The 19,421-nt window shown below is 49.1% G+C and overlaps 1 protein-coding gene across 2 annotated transcripts in view; it reads left to right on the forward strand.

The window, feature by feature from the left end:
- The first annotated feature begins 10,227 nt into the window (after nt 1-10,227).
- Nucleotides 10,228-19,421, forward strand: part of LRBA (LPS responsive beige-like anchor protein) — a 503,130-nt gene continuing 493,936 nt past the window's right edge. For both annotated transcript variants that reach the window (XM_066573657.1, XM_066573658.1), the window contains exon 1: nt 10,228-10,625. In XM_066573657.1, the coding sequence (XP_066429754.1) occupies nt 10,425-10,625 (201 nt within the window). In that variant the 5' untranslated portion in view covers nt 10,228-10,424. The remainder of the gene's footprint in view (nt 10,626-19,421) is intronic.

Here is a 19,421-nt window from a genome sequence, read left to right on the forward strand (position 1 = left end):
GCTCTAAGAGTGGATAGAGAGGAAACATAGGAGGGCATTTAGCAAAGCTTCGGAAAGCTTTAAAAAGTCGCAAATTTTTGTGTCAGCTCGGCTTCCGTGAAAATTTGAGGCTTTCTAACTTTTTGAGCCGCCCTTGACACTTTTCCAAAAAATGGGTGAGGCTTATCAAGAGGGGTGCATGGACGCCCCGGACCAATAGATTTGTGTATAATTTACACCAAAAAAAACATGCCAGAAATGTACACCAGGGTGGACCTGGCATACTTTTCTGCGTAGACGCATAGAGATGCTGGCATGTGCCTTTTCATTTATTGGGTACATCGTGTGCTGGGGAAAATTATCTTAACCTTTTACCTGTCAAATCCAAAGCAAGGCAGCTACTGTATGATTCCACTGTTCCATTTGGAGCATTGGAAGATAAAAAGTTATGAGTAAATTGCCCCATAGTTATGAGTCTGCTGTATTTATGAGAGTAATCTCCTTCCTTGCACTCGCCAATGATTGATGACTGATGTGACTGATGATTTGCCTGTATACACAGGATTTGTTAATCATTGGTGAGTGGGGCGGGTGAAGGAGCGGAGAGGCAGAAGAAGTGCTCTCATCGTGTATATCCTGAACTTGATGCAGTGTCATTGTGTCTATTAACCAAATGACACAATATTTTTTATGCTGTTTGCAGTAGCAGCCTAAGCTATCTATCATTAATTTGTGCTGCTCTTAAATAGGGCATCATATTGTGATGTTGGCGCTGCTTTAAATAAGTCCAAGTAATATTCTGCAGAGACCTCCTGAAAAGTCGATCGAAATAGACAGAATTCATTGATCTCTGGACCCTTCAAGACCTGGTAATATGGTCTGTTGTAACCATTTTTATAAAGAGAAAGAGTTTATCATGAAGAGAGTCAGAGATACAGAGGGACTGTCTTTCTGGGGTTCTCTCATCCTAATACTCCCCGACCCATCATGTTGCACCCTGCAACTACGCCAAGCTCTGAAACCCTTGCTTTCAACTTTGAAAGAGAAAGAGTTTCAACACAGATAGGGATATCCTTTCCAACTCCATGCTCACAAAGGAGGGAAATTGGCTGTATTCGGAAGTCTGGGAGACCTCCCAAAATTTCTCCCAAAAGTCGGAGGCAGTTGGAGGAAGACCCTGACGCAAACCTAGCTACACACAGTCTGGTGGCATCTAAGGACTCAAATACTTAGCGTCTTCTTTAATTAAAGTTCATGGTCTTTTAAAATCTTTCCATAGCTCCCATTTCCTGTATAATACTATGTATATGGTCTCCGGGATTAGTATATCTGCAGTTTCACAAATGTTTACAAGTTCTCTTCACATGTAACTGGGGTAAGGAAGCAAGCCCAACATTGGCTTCCTCACCCCACCATAGGTATTGCAGCACTGGTTGCTGTATCGAGAGAGGTTCAAATTTAGTTCTCATGGTCCTGTTCCAGGGCCTGGTGTTTTGGTTAAGGTTTTGCTATTTTCACCCCCTCCACTTCTCTCACCTTCCCCCTCCCACAGCAGGACTTGAGTAATTGGTCTCAGCTCATCCCAAATCTTATAATGCGGATATGGGTAGTGTGACTTCTAACACCAAGGGCCTTAATGTCACAGAGAAGAGAAGTCAAATTCTCCACCATTTGCATAAAAAGAAAGTCATGGCGACCATGTTTCAGGAGACCCACTTTAGGGTAGACCATATCCCTAGATGCACCTTCAGGTTCTATGCCTCCTGGTTATATGGCTCACATCCCTCCAAGAAGGCTGGTAGTGTATCTACAGCCTTTCATTGGTCATTCCAGTATCAGCTTATATCCTCTAGAATAGACCCAGTAGGCAGATTTTTTTTTTATTTTTAAAGATATCTATAGCAGGCGTTATATTAACCGTGGCTAATGTCTATTTCTCCAAACAGTACTGAATCTCTTTTGGAACCAGACTCATATGAGAGTTGGCAGACTTTGCTGAGGGCTTCAACATCATTCTGGGAGGCGATCTCAACTTGATGTTTGACCCTCAGGTGGCCCCTTCTTCGGGTAAGTCGTCCATCTCCCGGTCAGCGCTGCGATCTTTAAAAAAGGCTTTAGAGATCCTATTTGTAGTTGATCTTTGATGAATTCTTCACCCGGGTGTCAGAGATTACAGTTTTCACTCAATGGCCCACAATTGTTAATGTGGACTTGATCACATCCTGCTTTCCCATAAACTATTAGACCCGCATCCAAATTGTTCGATAAGATCATTCGTGTGGTCCGATCATGCCCTTGTATTTGGTGAACTAGCTGTCCTTGGCAGAGACCAAAGGAACAATGTATGGAGATTAAACAATAACCTATTGAACGATTCTGTCTGTGTCCAAGATATTAAGAAGGCGATTGTTAAGTTTGAGGACATACACTAAAATGACGTGTTTGGAGCCCCTATTCAATGGGAAGCCCTGAAGCGTGTCCTCAGGAATCTTCATATCCCATGGTGCCCGACTTAAAAACGAAAGATCGATCAAATTAAAAAAATCTCCTGACCTCCATATTAAAGAAACTTCTAATAAAAGACAAACCCCTAGATATGTTAAAAGCTGAGATCTTTTTCCTCAGACAACAAATCTTATCAATACTAGACCAACGCTCATTGGCTTTTAGAGACAAAATCTGCAAAGGTGCATTCGAATACGGAGATAAATGTGGGCACAGGCTGGCCTGAACACTTCACCCAAGGTTACCTTAATCCCATATACCTAAAATCCAATCTAGTCATGGAGGAACTGTCCACTCCACCTCAGAAATTCTAGAGAAATATAGACCGTATTACAGTGTTTCCCAACTCCGGTCCTCAAGGCACCCCAGCAGGTCATGTTTTCAGGATAGCCTATAGTAAGAAGACCTGTGGCAATATCTGAGGCATTCACAAGAATTACATCACCTGTGCGATACTGAGGGAATCCTGAAAACATGGCCTGTTGGGGGTCCCTGAGGACTGGAGTTGGGGAACACTGCCGTATTACAACAAACTTTATGATATAAAAACATCCCTTGTGGACGGGTCTCCAGAGGGGGGTAAATGGACACTTACCTAGATAATCATGCCACTAATAGGATAGATCTGCAGGACGCTCGGGTAATGGAGTCAAATTTTTCACCTCCTGTACAAAAAATAATCTTGAATAGGAAATGCTGATTCCGATTTCCGTTGATTTCAGTGGAAATAAAATTTGGCTTTTTTGAAATGTGTGTGTTTGTGGAGAGCACAGTTAGTAAGGTTGTGTGAGAAGGAGACGGAGAAAGATAAGAAGGAGGAGAAGATGCTCTTAATCTCCTTCAACTCCTTCTTCCCTGTCTCCTACTCCTTCTTAGACTTCTCCTTCACTTTCTTTCTCTAAGGCTTCTTTCCCACGAGTGTATATCGGCCGGCCTTTTTCACGGCTGGCTGATATATGCTACGTTGGGAGAGATCAAACTGGTGAACGGGCACACAAATCAAACGTTTGTGTGCCAGTTCAGACGGCATGGGTCCCGACGCATATATGCCGAAACTACCATGCCGTCGCCCCTTTTCCCTCCCTCCCCATCGCAGGCTCACCTCCCTGCTCGTTCTTTGCAATGGGTGGGGGCGGAGCTAGACACCGTCCCATCCCGCCTCCTTCCATTGCTGGCTATGGACAAGGGGCAGGGAGAAGGCGGGAGCTTAGCTCCACCCCGTCCTGCCCCCTCCCATTGTAAAGAACCAGCGGGGAGGAGAGCAGAGGTGAGCCTGCAAGGGGGAAGGAGAGCAGAGGGAGGAAGTTTAGCATCCACGCTGCTAAACTCTCTTCCACCCCCGGCCGCAGCCATGGGCTCCCATAGGAGCCTATGCAGTGGCCGACGTATTCCAGCCTAAAAGATAGTTCCAGGACTATCTTTTGGGCCCGACGTAAAAACGCCCGGCGCTATAGTGGCCTAGCCGGGCGCTTTTATGTCTCAGGAATATGGCCATGTGATCTGATGCATTGGAATCCAATGCATCAGATCACAGAGTGTATCAGCTGGCCGTGAAAACGGACGCTCGTGGGGAAAAGCCCTAAGGAAAAGGAGAAGGAAGTAGAAAGTGAAACTACAAGAGGGAAGAATGTGAAAAGGGAAGAACTAGCAAGGTGGCTCGGTTATTAGCACTGTTGCCTTACATTGCTGGTGTCCTAGATTAAAATATGTTCAAGAACAACATCTCCATGGATTTCTCGCTTTGTGTTTCTCCATCTTCTCTTCCAGAAAAAAAGAACACGCATGGTGATGCAGTTGTTAGTGCTGGAGTTCTGTTGAAATCTGACCAGGAAAAACATCTGGATAGTGTTTTTATATTCTCTGCATTTATACTTGTTGTTGTTCTACTTCTCTACAGCAGAGCAGACCAGACAAGTGTGGTGGCTAAGCTATTAACGCTGCTGCTTTGCAGTGCTAGCGTTGTAAGTTCAAATCTACCCAGGACAACATCTGGATGGATGCACGTTATTAATGATGGGAGTTAAACCTACATTAATGAAAGAAACGCACACACACTCTCACTCTCTCTGGTTATCACAATGAGCAACATTATTAAGCCTCGTTCACATGGGCAACATGACATCACCATGAGAAAATCGCTGCGATATTGCATTGTTGGTCCGTGCGATATTGCTGCAGTTTCTCACGGTGATATCGCGACATTGTAGCACCACCAAATGTGAGGATTTTCGAAGAAGGTGGGAGCCTTGAAATATAAGTGCTGGCTGTGATTGGCTGACACTTAGCCAATCAGAGCCAACTCTAATTGAATAACTGTGATTGGTTTATCGAGCGCTGAGCATCAGCCAATCAAAAGCAGCGCTTCCAGGAGGCGGGGATTTTTCAATTCCTGGACAGAAGAGATGAAGGAGAATAGTGCCATGGACCGAGGAGAAGACATGCCAGAGATGACAGCGCTTCTAGGGTGATGTATACTGGTTTTTTTTTTACCTACAGCTAGGGCTTATCATATGGCTTTGACAGTAGGATTTCCTACTGTCAAAGTTGCATCCCACTGCAGGAAAATCGTGTTTTTGTGAGATGCGATGCAACAGAGAGGAAGGCTCCATAGGGAAACATGAGCAACAAGTTCTCACGAGTCGCGTGCATATCGCCGGAACCGCTCGGTTTTTGTGTCGGGATGTCGCATGCTACAAAGCATCGCACAAGTGAATTAACCCATAGGAAAGCATGGGCTTCACATACAGGCGATTTGTAGCATTGTCGTAACGCGACAAAATCGCAGGACTTTGTCACCCGTGAACGAAGCCTTCACACAGGGTCCATCATTCACAATACACGACTGTTACAGTTTTATATTTTCCATCATGTAGATCAAATAAACATCAGTATCAAGGATGATAGTAACCGCTCAACATTATTTCTAAATATGACTTTTGGATAAAGATGGTGCACTTTCAATAGAGAGCATTCGGCATGTACGCTGCCTAATCTTCAACACTAAACAAATGCACATAAATTGTCACCTGTGTACCTGCGGACTACGGCCTCATTCACACAGCATAATTCTCTTCTGTAATTGCGTATGGGCTGCGGGTATATTTGCGTCTATAGAGAACAATAGACACTATGTCATGGATGTACGTGATAAAATAGAACATGATGTGTTTTATCTTACGCTCGCGGATTACACAATTCCTCGTGTGATCGCAACTATGTAATTCAATGCATTTCATTGAACTGCATATAACTTAGGATCATATAATCACAGAATCCGCAATTCAAATCCAGTTGCCGACCTTAATGAAACAGATCAGGCTATTTGCACACAAATAAATTTACAGTCGCTCCCTTTTGGTCTGAGTTTTAAAAAAAAACCACAGCTCGTGTGCATACGCTCATTCAACTGTATCGGTGATATCATCTATGTGCATGTACCCTAAAGGATGATAATACCCTTCTGGCTTCTCTTCACGTTCAGTCACTGTCCTGATGCCCTCCATACTAAGACATAACATGCGGTTGTGCCCACAACGTCCTGGTGCTGCCAGCAAGGAGTAACCCAGGAGTGAGGAGGGGGTGTATAATTTTGGTCTGAAGACTGATATTTATGGGGCATCTGTAGACTGCCATGACAACAAAGCATAACTTCAGTCACTTGTTGGACCCCTCATGTAAAATATGAGGAGAATAGAAGATTATGGCACCGCTACATAGAATTAATGTGATTAATATGCTTAGAAGCCAGTTATTCACTGCTGAAAATGGTCTTGGAGTCAGAATTTATGTGTGTTGCCATAGAAGCTGGAGATGCCTGCAAAATCGAGAGACCAAAGATGTTTCAGCAGCAAACTCGGCAGTGGTCAGCACCAGGTGTAATGGGGATGGGTCAGGTGGAGAAGAAAAGGAAAGAGAAGACATCACCTTACGTCACTGGACTTATACAGGAAGTGTCACCTCTATTGACTGTCTACTTTAGTAAATACTTGTATTGCCCACAGTATAACAATTCTGGATAATACTTATATTAGCACTCTGTTCTTCTGTTCCTCTGTTATTCCTCCTAGAAAAGTATGATGTGTAACATAGACCAATTCATTCTTATTATGAAGCTACAGCTGCAGTCTAAAACAGTACATTGAGTTCCATGCAGTCTTCACTGTAGTCGTCACTCAATCAAGTAGTGCTACAAAAAGTCTCAGTGCACCTCCTAGTCTGACAACTGGGTGGTACCATTCCCTGGTCATTAGGCTGTGTCTCTATGATCCTACCAGCCATGACTGGACAGTCCTTTTAATTGTAATAGACAGTTGTCAGTTTATTCAAGCAGAACAAGGGCTTACTGTTTAGGGTACATGCACAAGTTGTGCCTGAGATTCATCCCATCCGTGTGCTGTCCTATGTGCTGAGCACCTCACACTGACACATGTGTTTCTTGTCCAAAAATTGGGCAAGAATATTGTTGCAATTTTTTTCACCCAGACTATTCTTCTGGGTAAATAAATCAAGTGCATACACCCATTCAAACAATTGGTGCTATTTCCGTTTAATTTTTGGACTGATTTTTTTTTGTTCAAAAATTGGACAAAAAAGCGTCTGTGTGCAAGAAGCCTTAACCAGATTTAAACCTGCCAGCACAGAAAGTTGGTGATGACTATGACACAGCGTGGCAGCAACACTGGGGAAGGGGAGGGTAGCGGTAAGCATTGTTTTCCTAATGTGATAGTACTGAATTATAGTTCATGCAGTAGTGCCGTGAGCATAGCAAGACGTATGTGTGCAAAAGACACGCATTGTAGGTGACGTTTTGCTAAGGCCAGCTGCACACGAACAGGTCGGATTCCGTATACGGGAGCCCGCAGCGGACTCCGATCCTGTGCCCAGGCAGCATTCGCGTGTACCTGCCATTCTTTTCTTCTTTCTGTACTGCAGTTGGTCTGCATGGCGAGCTGTCGGACATGCGCAGTACAGTTTTTTTTATTTCAAATCCCTGCTTTTCCCACGTCGTCGTTAGGCGATGATGCGGGTACCCGCGACCTTTCTGCAATGTCATTGTGGAAGGGCCGTAAGTCAGATGGCTTCCATTGACTTCAAAAGAAGCCGTCCATGTGGAATCCGCACAGAAATAAAGCATACTGAGAATTTTCCTCCGCAAGCGGAAAATTACAATTAGTTTCCGCTTGTGTGGTGGAAAACGCATTTTTTCATAGCATGCTATGGGCGGTATTTGCTGCGAAATCCTAAGACGGATGCTCGCTCCAGGTTCCACAATGCAAATCCGCCCGTGTGCAGCCAGCTTAAGGCTAGTTTCACATCTGCGTTGGAAGCTCTGGTTGGAGGTTCTGTCACAGATCCAGATGCCAGTGCATGCAGCACTTTTTCTTCGTTCAAAAATTGGGCAGACGGGCGGACCCATTATAGTCAATGGGGTCTGTCTGATGCTGTTCAGTTCCATCTCTGTTCGGCTGAGGGAATTCCGAGCAGGAAAGCAAAATCCCCAACGCAGATGTGAAAGCACCCTAACAGGTTCACAGACGCTGAGCATACAGCTTTGTCATAGTTAACCTTTATAATGTTTTACGAAGGCTTCTTTCCCACGAGCGTATATCGGCCGGACGATGCACTCTACGTTGAGAGAGATAAAACTGGTTAACGGGTGCACATATATTCCGAGACTACCATGCCGTCACCCCTTTCCCCTCCCTCCCCATCACAGGCTCTCCTCTGCTATCCTCCCTGCTGGCTCTTTGCAATTGGAGGGGGTGGAGCAGGGGTGGAGCTAAGCGCTGGTCCATCCTGCCTCCTCCTGATTGCTATGGACACGGCGCGGGAAGAGGGCAGGAGCTTAGCTCCACCCTGCCCCTTGTCTGCAGCCAGCAATGGGAGGAGGCGGGATGGGCGGCACTTAGCTCTGCCCCTTCCCATTGCAAAGCGCCAACGGGGAGAGCAGAGGTGAGCCTGCAGGGGGGGGAAGCAGGGGGGGGGGGAAGCAGAGGGAGGGAGTTTAGCAGCCACGCTGCTAAACTCCTTCCCACCTGCAGCCGTTGCCATGGGCTCCCATAGGAGCCCATACAGCGGCCGATGTATTCCGGCCCAAAAGATCATTCAAGGACTATCTTTTGGGCCTGATGTAAAAACGCCCTGCGCTATATTGGCCTGGCCTGGCGTTTTTACGTCTCAGGGATACGGCCATGTAATCTGATGCATTGGAATCCAATGCATCAGATCACAGCATATATCAGCGGCCGTGAAAAGGGCTGGCCAATATCCGCTTGTGGGAAAGAAGCCTAAGAGAGAAGTATCACACATGCTGTAGACTTTGAATTATTTACCTTGTGGGGGATGCCACACTATGTAACCTCTTGCATTGAAACAATAAAACATAAGAGCTTTAAAACATCACTTGCGTGTTTCTCATAGTTTTCTTCTCCCATGCATCGACTAATAATTAGGTATACCTGACTGATAAGGCTTTGATACCCCTTGAGTATCACCTACATTAAGTGATTACTTCAACATGATGGATACAAGTATTCTGCTGACCAATCTCACAAATAGGATGTGAACTTTGAGTAATAGGCAAAACATAAGTGGCTGCAGCAGTGGGCTAAGATCTGACGAGGGACGGCTCCTTCACATCTGCATCTTGATTTGCTTTTTAACAAATCCATTAAATGTAACACAAAAGAGCGCTACAGCGGAGGCTGAGCAGATGCAATAGTTTGTTTTTTGATGGAGGATCCGTTAAAAAATGGAAACAATGACATCTGTCTATTTCTGCTTGTTTTCAGCTATACGTAATACCAATATGTAACCAATTTGCTTTCATTTCTTCTTTTTTTTTAATATAGACGGGTGGGAATTCAACCCCTCATTCCAAAGGCAAAGAGAGAGGAGCTTCACAGCTGTTGTGGTGTCAGTTTGCAGTAAGGGCTCCGTCACACAAATGTATGGTCGCAGCATATCATGCATGTGCGGGTTTTACGTGTTTAATGTGCTGTACCAATCTGCCATATGCTTCCATATTGTCACTCACATATATTGCGCAAAATACATGTGCAATGTAGATGGCAGCATGTTCTATCTTGGCGTGTATTACGCGTGCCAAAATAGTGCCTGGCGATTGACGGCGCACAGCAAGTCCACCCCATTACTTTGGGCGGTTACCCTGCACACTCCGCCCTGCACCTCTATATACATGCAAACACCTTCTCAAGGATGAATGTGGACAGTTCTTCAGCGGGCGTCCGAACAACTCTAGAGAGAGTTTGCCAGAAAAAAGTGCAGTTTGGCAGAAAAAAATAGGATTTCGGGTCATTAATTACATAAATGAGTAGAATAACTAAATAGAGCTTTTTAATCAACACCAATGTAGCCAGAAAGTTGCAGTGATCTGCAGCTGCGCCTCTATTGATACATTGTACCCCATGTGTCTTATGGCAGTGAGGAAGCCCCCAGCACTGCCCCCTGTGGAGGACAGGGACAGGACGGAGGCCCCGCCCAGCACAGGGCACCACGTGTTAGGAGCAGCTCACCGGCTCGCTCTGCCCTTGTGATGCCATGGCGCGCTGCCTCTTACCTGCGGGCAGGAGGGAACTAGCAGGCTGCAGCGCTGGCCTATCAGAGCGCTGGAAATAGAAGCGGACCAATGAGAGCTGAGCACTGACAGAAACCCACCAATAGCGGCAGGGGCAGTAGTGACAGACACCAATAGCATGGCGGAGCAGGAGGAGACGACGGCCACTTCCTAGGACGCTGCAGTGAGTGCGAGGAGGGAGGGGGTCACCCGGCGCACCTGACAGGAGGCGGTGGTCCCGGTGTTGTAGCGCCAGTGCCGGTCTACAGCTCAGTCCCACCGCCCGCACAGGACCTGTGTACCCGCCGAGAGCTCCTCCAGGTGACAGCACGGCACGGCGGGCCCTGTGTCCCTGCACTCAGCCATGGCCGGCCAGGAGAGACAGGTGCAGACAACAGGTGAAGAGAGGAGGGCCGCCGCCGAGGGCCCCGACCCTGGAGGGGCGCAAGCTCTAGGCCCGGGGGTGCCTATAAGGGGTATCCGGATGAAGTTCGCGGTGCTCAGCGGGCTGCTGGAGGTCGGGGAGGTGAGCACCCGGGACCTGGTGGACACGGTCTTCAACCTGGTGAGTAGTGCTTGTTGTGCCTCTGTCGCTCCTCCTGGCACTGCTGCTGTACAAGCAGCCTGGAGGGACATGACATGTGCATGCTAGTCCTTCACTATGCCTTACTCCTCCCTGCCCTTGGGAAAGCTGGGTGATGCCTGGCATAGCTGGCTTTACTGCCCTACATGTGGCTGGTGCTTCACTTTCCTGGATGGCCAGATGATGCCACCCTGCAGAGGGTGGAGTTCTGCTGATTACACCTCTGTAAAGTGGCGCCCTAACGGCGGTCACCCAACTTTTCCAGGAAGTGACAGAAGTGAGCAGAACTTTCCGCAACTCCTCGAAGAACTTGGTGACTCATGTTTGCTGGTGACCGTTTTTTCGTTTGAATGTTTCCTCCAGTGTTCTGTTGTGAGTCGCGGTACGACTGGCGTGGTGGGCTCACAGATGGCAGCCCTCTGGCTTAAAGGGGTTGTTGGGGGTTTTAGTATTGATCTATCCTCCGGCTAGGTTAGTAGTAGTTGATTGGTGGGTATCTGCCGTTGGCGATCCCTGCTGTGAGTGTAGACAGTGCTGGAAGCAGATAGCGCTGTCCATATTGCTGTGGCCCAGTTTGGTACTGCAGGTACAGTTTCTATTGAAATTATTAGGAGTTATGTCTGCAGTACCAATCTGGGCCACTGCGCTATGGACTGAGCTACCTGCTTCCAGCGCTTTGGTGATAAGCAGATATCCTGCTTGGTGCATCCCTGCTGATGATATATTGATAGTCTATGCTCAGCATAGACTGACTATAGGGGACGTCCTGGACAGCCCCTTAAAGGAGTTGTCTTGCATAATAGTTATCCCCTACTTGGAGTTGGGAAGGAATTTCCCCCCTCCCCCTCCCCCCAAAATGAGCTAAATTGGCTTCTGCCTCATTGTTTTCTTTTTTGCCTTCCTCTGGATCAACAAGGAGCAGGGGGTGGGGGGTGGAAACAGGCTGAACTAAATGGACATTCCGCATGGAATTTCCGTGGCAAATCCGCCCTGTGGGAACCCAGCCCAAGGACTCACAAGTCAACAGGGACCCTTGACATGGGCTTGTGAGCTTACATGTTTTGGCCAAAGTACAAAACAGTACCTCGTACGTCTTCCTGTTACCATCTGCTTGTGTATTAGTGCATTTGGTAAGTATCTTGCCAGCTGTTGGTTTTTGTCATCTGCACTTTCGGTTTATGTTTTGGTGTGTTTGGTGTTCGTTCATATATTCCCTTTCCGTTTCTCGGTCAGCCGGCTAGAGGTTGCGTTAGTGTAGGTCGCTGTTCATGTTCATACGGCCTGCAGGAACGTGACAAGCTGGTGAGGATCATCCAGAGAGCTGCGTGACTGGTGATGGGGATGAGGCTGAGCGCTGCTCCAGCCACCTCTTACTACAGCTGGTGAGAGGAGCATCCAGAGAGCTGTGACTGGTGATGTGGATGAGGCTGAGCGCTGCTCCGGCCTCCTCTTACTACAGCTGGTGAGAGGAGCATCCAGAGAGCTGTGACTGGTGATTTGGATGAGGCTGAGCGCTGCTCTGGCCTCCTCTTACTACAGCTGGCGAGAGGAGCATCCTGAGAGCTGTGTGACTGGTGATTTGGATGAGGCTGAGCGCTGCTCTGACCTCCTCTTACTACAGCTGGAGAGAGGAGCATCCTGAGAGCTGTGTGACTGGTGGTATGGATGAGGCTGAGCGCTGCTCCGGCCTCCTCTTACTACAGCTGGTGAGAGGAGCATTCTGAGAGCTGTGTGACTGGTGATTTGGATGAGGCTGAGCGCTGCTCTGACCTCCTCTTACTACAGCTGGAGAGAGGAGCATCCTGAGAGCTGTGTGACTGGTGATTTGGATGAGGCTGAGCGCTGCTCTGACCTCCTCTTACTCCTCTTACTACAGCTGGAGAGAGGAGCATCCTGAGAGCTGTGTGACTGGTGGTATGGATGAGGCTGAGCGCTGCTCCGGCCTCCTCTTACTACAGCTGGAGAGATACAGACTGCACCGTGCAATAGTCGCAGACACACTACTTTGTATTGGATGAGAAATATTATATGACAGATATATACAAAATCCGGTACTGTGCGCCTTGCCTCGTAATAGGAACACTAATTACTTATGAGGATTTACAATTATGGGTGTAACCCTGCGAAACATCCAGAAACTGCCGATCAAATGCATCAGATTTATTGAGACGTACGCAAGTCGCTGCAACTATCCTCTTGCTGCAGAACAGCATGAAGCACTCCCGTCTTCTGGGTCTTACAGTTTCTCAGTCACTCGGGCGGTCAGTTTAAATACAAAGTAAATGTTGTTTTGAGTTTTATTTAAGCAGGATTGTTGGGTTGTTCGGTTCGCTGCCCAGTGAATGAGAACGACGGAACGAGCGCTGTTTAAACCGAACGCCTAGCGAACGCGCCAACGGTGATATTTATGCTTGCATACAATGAATGATAAGCGATTGAATTATCTTTTATTGTTCAGTCGTTGGCCGTGTTAGCACTGAACCATAATCGTTGCGTGTAAATGTGGCCATTACTTGCTAATACCGGTCCTTGCTGCGTGGCGCTCCCTTCCATGTTTTATTGGGTCACCATGACTACTTTTTGCATCCCTGCGAATGACCCCTTTAGTCTGTGTTCTACTTTTACGAGACCCCTGTGTCTTCTGTACTCAGTAACTCTTCTTGTCGCTGTCTTCAGCCTTCAGGTAGTCTGTTGTGTAGCCGCGGGGACACAGACAATGTTGGCGTCCCCATCAGAGACTAAACCCCATAACACTTGTAACTGGAGGTAGGAGCTGACATGATGACATCGCTGTAGGTGGAGTTATAGGTTCGCAACTCTCTATATGGAGCCCCTATAGTTCCTGCCCTGCAGCAGCTGCCGCTGTGTCTTTGGGAGCTGATACACTATATTATATGTATGATAAAACTATTTCTGTAATATTGGGCCTCAGCGATGAGATGAGAGCCGCTGGACCCAAAGATCCAGAGGAAGGCGAAAACCACCCGGAGAGTTCTACCTCAGGGGGACAAAAATTCCTTCCTGACCCCAAATGCGGTGATCGGCTATCACCCTGGATCTAATCTGTCCTGCTGTATAGTGCTGTATAGATGTATGTAATTATAGACTCTGGACAGCTAATGCTGTGCAGAAATAAAAAAACACAGCCTGTTCCTTAGTCTGTAATCTAATATACAGTAAAAAGTATACCCTGCCTTTCCGCCCTCAGGCCCCGGGCTTAAGGCACCCTGCCTTTCCGCCCTCAGGCCCCGGGCTTAAGGCACCCTGCCTTTCCGCCCTCAGGCCCCGGGCTTAAGGCACCCTGCCTTTCCGCCCTCAGGCCCCGGGCTTAAGGCTCCCTGCCTTTCCGCCCTCAGGCCCCGGGCTTAAGGCTCCCTGCCTTTCCGCCCTCAGGCCCCGGGCTTAAGGCTCCCTGCCTTTCCGCCCTCAGGCCCCGGGCTTAAGGCTCCCTGCCTTTCCGCCCTCAGGCCCCGGGCTTAAGGCTCCCTGCCTTTCCGCCCTCAGGCCCCGGGCTTAAGGCTCCCTGCCTTTCCGCCCTCAGGCCCCGGGCTTAAGGCTCCCTGCCTTTCCGCCCTCAGGCCCCGGGCTTAAGGCTCCCTGCCTTTCCGCCCTCAGGCCCCGGGCTTAAGGCTCCCTGCCTTTCCGCCCTCAGGCCCCGGGCTTAAGGCTCCCTGCCTTTCCGCCCTCAGGCCCCGGGCTTAAGGCTCCCTGCCTTTCCGCCCTCAGGCCCCGGGCTTAAGGCTCCCTGCCTTTCCGCCCTCAGGCCCCGGGCTTAAGGCTCCCTGCCTTTCCGCCCTCAGGCCCCGGGCTTAAGGCTCCCTGCCTTTCCGCCCTCAGGCCCCGGGCTTAAGGCTCCCTGCCTTTCCGCCCTCAGGCCCCGGGCTTAAGGCTCCCTGCCTTTCCGCCCTCAGGCCCCGGGCTTAAGGCTCCCTGCCTTTCCGCCCTCAGGCCCCGGGCTTAAGGCTCCCTGCCTTTCCGCCCTCAGGCCCCGGGCTTAAGGCTCCCTGCCTTTCCGCCCTCAGGCCCCGGGCTTAAGGCTCCCTGCCTTTCCGCCCTCAGGCCCCGGGCTTAAGGCTCCCTGCCTTTCCGCCCTCAGGCCCCGGGCTTAAGGCTCCCTGCCTTTCCGCCCTCAGGCCCCGGGCTTAAGGCTCCCTGCCTTTCCGCCCTCAGGCCCCGGGCTTAAGGCTCCCTGCCTTTCCGCCCTCAGGCCCCGGGCTTAAGGCTCCCTGCCTCTCCGCCCTCAGGCCCCGGGCTTAAGGCTCCCTGCCTCTCCGCCCTCAGGCCCCGGGCTTAAGGCTCCCTGCCTCTCCGCCCTCAGGCCCCGGGCTTAAGGCTCCCTGCCTCTCCGCCCTCAGGCCCCGGGCTTAAGGCTCCCTGCCTCTCCGCCCTCAGGCCCCGGGCTTAAGGCTCCCTGCCTCTCCGCCCTCAGGCCCCGGGCTTAAGGCTCCCTGCCTCTCCGCCCTCAGGCCCCGGGCTTAAGGCTCCCTGCCTCTCCGCCCTCAGGCCCCGGGCTTAAGGCTCCCTGCCTCTCCGCCCTCAGGCCCCGGGCTTAAGGCTCCCTGCCTCTCCGCCCTCAGGCCCCGGGCTTAAGGCTCCCTGCCTCTCCGCCCTCAGGCCCCGGGCTTAAGGCTCCCTGCCTCTCCGCCCTCAGGCCCCGGGCTTAAGGCTCCCTGCCTCTCCGCCCTCAGGCCCCGGGCTTAAGGCTCCCTGCCTCTCCGCCCTCAGGCCCCGGGCTTAAGGCTCCCTGCCTCTCCGCCCTCAGGCCCCGGGCTTAAGGCTCCCTGCCTCTCCGCCCTCAGGCCCCGGGCTTAAGGCTCCCTGCCTCTCCGCCCTCAGGCCCCGGGCTTAAGGCTCCCTGCCTCTCCGCCCTCAGGCCCCGGGCTTAAGGCTCCCTGCCTCTCCGCCCTCAGGCCCCGGGCTTAAGGCTCCCTGCCTCTCCGCCCTCAGGCCCCGGGCTTAAGGCTCCCTGCCTCTCCGCCCTCAGGCCCCGGGCTTAAGGCTCCCTGCCTCTCCGCCCTCAGGCCCCGGGCTTAAGGCTCCCTGCCTCTCCGCCCTCAGGCCCCGGGCTTAAGGCTCCCTGCCTCTCCGCCCTCAGGCCCCGGGCTTAAGGCTCCCTGCCTCTCCGCCCTCAGGCCCCGGGCTTAAGGCTCCCTGCCTCTCCGCCCTCAGGCCCCGGGCTTAAGGCTCCCTGCCTTTCTACTATAGTGCTATAGGAAACCCCTGTGAGTCCGGGTTCACACATGGCGCATTTTGTTCTTTTCGGAGAGGCAAAATACACGGTGCCCAGATGTGCACATAAAATCAGGTCGAAGATCAGTTCTTTTAAAGCAAAAAACAAAAAAACTTTAAAAAGAGAGATTTTAATTTTATTTTAAATTTTTAGTCCTGATGATCGCAGCCAATAACGCGTCATACAGGTGTCTGTGCTGAGATTTTTGGGTGATAAAATGGTGCAGTTCTAAACTTCACCCCCCCCCCCTTCCCCCGTCTACACGATGTGTGAACACGGCCTCAGCCCTGAGGGAGGAGCTACTTACCTGCACCCGTCCTCGTCAGGCTGTCCTGCTGGAGTGACACAAGATAGTTCCGCTTTAGAACTGTCACATTCTGTGCCAGTTATGATGTCATGTGCTGTCTCTAATGTCATAAGCCCTGTAACATCATGTGACTTGTGATGTCATCATGCGTTCCACTGCTGTTTGTTTGTTTTTTCCTCTTCTTCTTCTTGAGTTTTATAACCTAGTATACAGTACACTCCCTGGCCCTAAGAGCTCACAATCTAATATACAGTACACTTATTCTATGTGAAGCGGTAAGCATTTACACTTCGTGAGGATCTCGTGATCCAGCCATGTGGTTGTTTTTATGCTGACAGTCGTCGATATTAATGAATTGACATGGGTGCGGGATTTGATACAGACTTTCAGCTGCGGATCTACTGCGGACATTCCACAGCAAAGCCACCCAGTGTGAACATGTCCTTTATAGAAGGCAATTAAAGGGTTTTTTGTTTTTGTTTTTTTTCCCCCTCTCTCTCTATGCTTTTCCATAGATATAAATATATTTTACACTCTTTTCCTGCTGACACCGCAGCCCCTTCTTCTCACCACTCCTAGCAGAGAGAGTGGGATATGTCGCCATCCACCCTAAATACGATTCATGCCGCCCCCCACGCTGGTACACGGCACAACGATTCTACAGACTTGGCATAAATGATCAGACAGCGGTCTGAAAAGAGGGATGGGGGAGCGGGTGCCTGTTCCCATAACTTAAAGGGGTTGTCCCGCGCTGAAACGGATTTTTTTTTTCAACCCCCCCCCCCCCCCCCCCCCCCCCCGTTCGGCGCAAGACAACCCCGATGCAGGGGTTAAAAAAGATAACCGGACAGCGCTTACCTGAATCCCCGCGCTCCGGTGACTTCTTACTTACCCGGTGAAGATGGCCGCCGGCATCTTCTCCCTCCGTGGACCGCAGGGCTTCTGTGCGGTCCATTGCCGATTCCAGCCTCCTGATTGGCTGGAATCGGCACATGACGGGGCGGAGCTACACGGAGCCCCATTGAGAAGATAAGAAGACCCGGACTGCGCAAGCGCGTCTAATTTGGCCATTAGACGGCGAAAATTAGATGGCAACCATGGAGACGAGGACGCCAGCAACGGAGCAGGTAAGTGAAAAACTTTTGATAACTTCTGTATGGCTCATAATTAATGCACAATGTACATTACAAAGTGCATTAATATGGCCATACAGAAGTGTATAGACCCACTTGCTGCCGCGGGACAACCCCTTTAATTTAAGATGCTGTTCGGAGGTGCCAGATTCCCTATAAAGCACCTGACGCCCGCGGGCAACAGCTATCAATTCTGACAGCGGCTTTTAATCCCCCAAATGATGTTCAGGGGCCCCGTACGCCCCACCACCATCCCCTGCTTGAGATTGCATGGAGCAGTGCGGGTGTCATGGCACCCTGTCAAATCACCCCCGTTGTAGCTATAATAAAAAATATATATATATATATAACTCCTAAATAAAAAAAACATATTTAGTATTGCCGCGTTTCTTAAAAAGTCTGATCTATCAAAGTAGTGCATTATTTACTTCGCACAGTGAACATCGTCCCCCCCAAAAAAACCCCGCCAGAAATGCACTTTTTCAGTCACCCTGTCTCCCAGGAAAAAATGCCATAAAAAGCGATCAAAAAGTCATATGTATTTCAAAATGGTACCAATGTAAACTACAGGATCTCTCACAAAAAATGAGTCCTCACACAACTACGTTGATGCAAAAATAAAAAAAGTTATTGCGTGCAGAAGATGGCGGCAGAGAATAATTCTTAAAAATTAAAAGTAGTACAGCAAAAAAAAAAAAACCTACAAAAGTTTGGTATGGAAGTAATCGTACTGACCCATAGAATAAAGCTATCATGTCACTTTTGTTGCAGTTTGTGTGTCGTAGAAACAAGACGCCCTGAATGATGGTGGAATGTCTTCTTTTTTTTCTGCTTTTCATTCCACTTAGAATTTGTAAAAAGTTTTTAGTACATTTTATGGTACTTTTATATAGATAGCACCATTGAAAAATACAACTCGTCCGCAAAAAACAAGCCCGAATACAGCGACGTCGATGGATAAAGGAGTTACGATTTATGTATTTATTTTTTTTAAAGGGGGGGGGGGGGGGAGGGGCGGGGGAAAGGACCGCGTCATTAAGGGGTTAAACATGGTTTCTCTCTACAGGAGAGTTATCGTACTTTTTCATTACATGATAAACTTGCAGTATTTGGTGACCGTACGCTAAACTCATTCTGTGACTCAAAATACACTTCTCATCAAACAGTGCCCCTCGCGACTTGTATGTCTCTTCTCACCATCTCTTGGCAGCCACGAGGCTCATGATTGCACAACTATCAGCGTCTTATCTGCGGCATTACCGCCCCACGTGTCGTCATACTTTATGGCTGTAGGCTCTGACTTCAGTACCCCTGTAGGAAGCCCGATCCTTACTGACAGAACACTACACATGTCATAGACATCGTATCCAGCGGTTGTCACATCACTAATGGCGGTTCAATCCCCACGTCCCAACTGGAATCCCTACAGCAACTCTGTCATGTCCCATACACCCCCTGGCTTTAAGGGACTTAAGTAATGTGATAGACAGACCCTTGTTTCTTATATTTAAGTACTTTTATAACGATGGGTCTCTTCTATTGGATTGGTGCACAGCCGATATGGTGCCAATATTCAAAAAGGGGTCAAAGTGAACCTGGAAACTACAGGCTGGTAAAGGCCCATTTACACAGATAATCTTTCAAAAGATTGAAAGATCAGCAATCGTTTTGCATAAAGTACTAATCTGCACTAATTTCTATTAGTACTTTGAGTTTCATTTGAATGCAAACGAGCTTCTGGGTACTATTGCAGAACTCAACAGGAGGTCTGAGCTCTGTAATTAGCTCCATTGTTCAGCCACAGGCTGCTAAAAGAAACAATGTAATCTCTAGCTCCCTGTGGAGAATTCAGCACTATGGACAGCAGACAGTGTGCAGTCCTGCTTATCAGCTGTTCTGCTGGTGGAGGTGACAGCTAAGAACAGCTGATGCAATGTTTATCAGCTGTAATCGGCTCTACTGGACAGAACACGGCCTGCGGTACTGCTTATTAGCTGTTATGCCGAACTATGGTTTTCACGCAGAACTGAAAACCGTCATTCGTCAGAAACTGAAAGATGGGCACATTTAGACACTATTATCCCTTATAATTGCTGTGTCTAAATGGG

The sequence above is a fragment of the Eleutherodactylus coqui genome, chromosome 7, assembly GCF_035609145.1.
Source record: "Eleutherodactylus coqui strain aEleCoq1 chromosome 7, aEleCoq1.hap1, whole genome shotgun sequence".
In the NCBI taxonomy this organism is placed as follows: domain Eukaryota; kingdom Metazoa; phylum Chordata; class Amphibia; order Anura; family Eleutherodactylidae; genus Eleutherodactylus; species Eleutherodactylus coqui.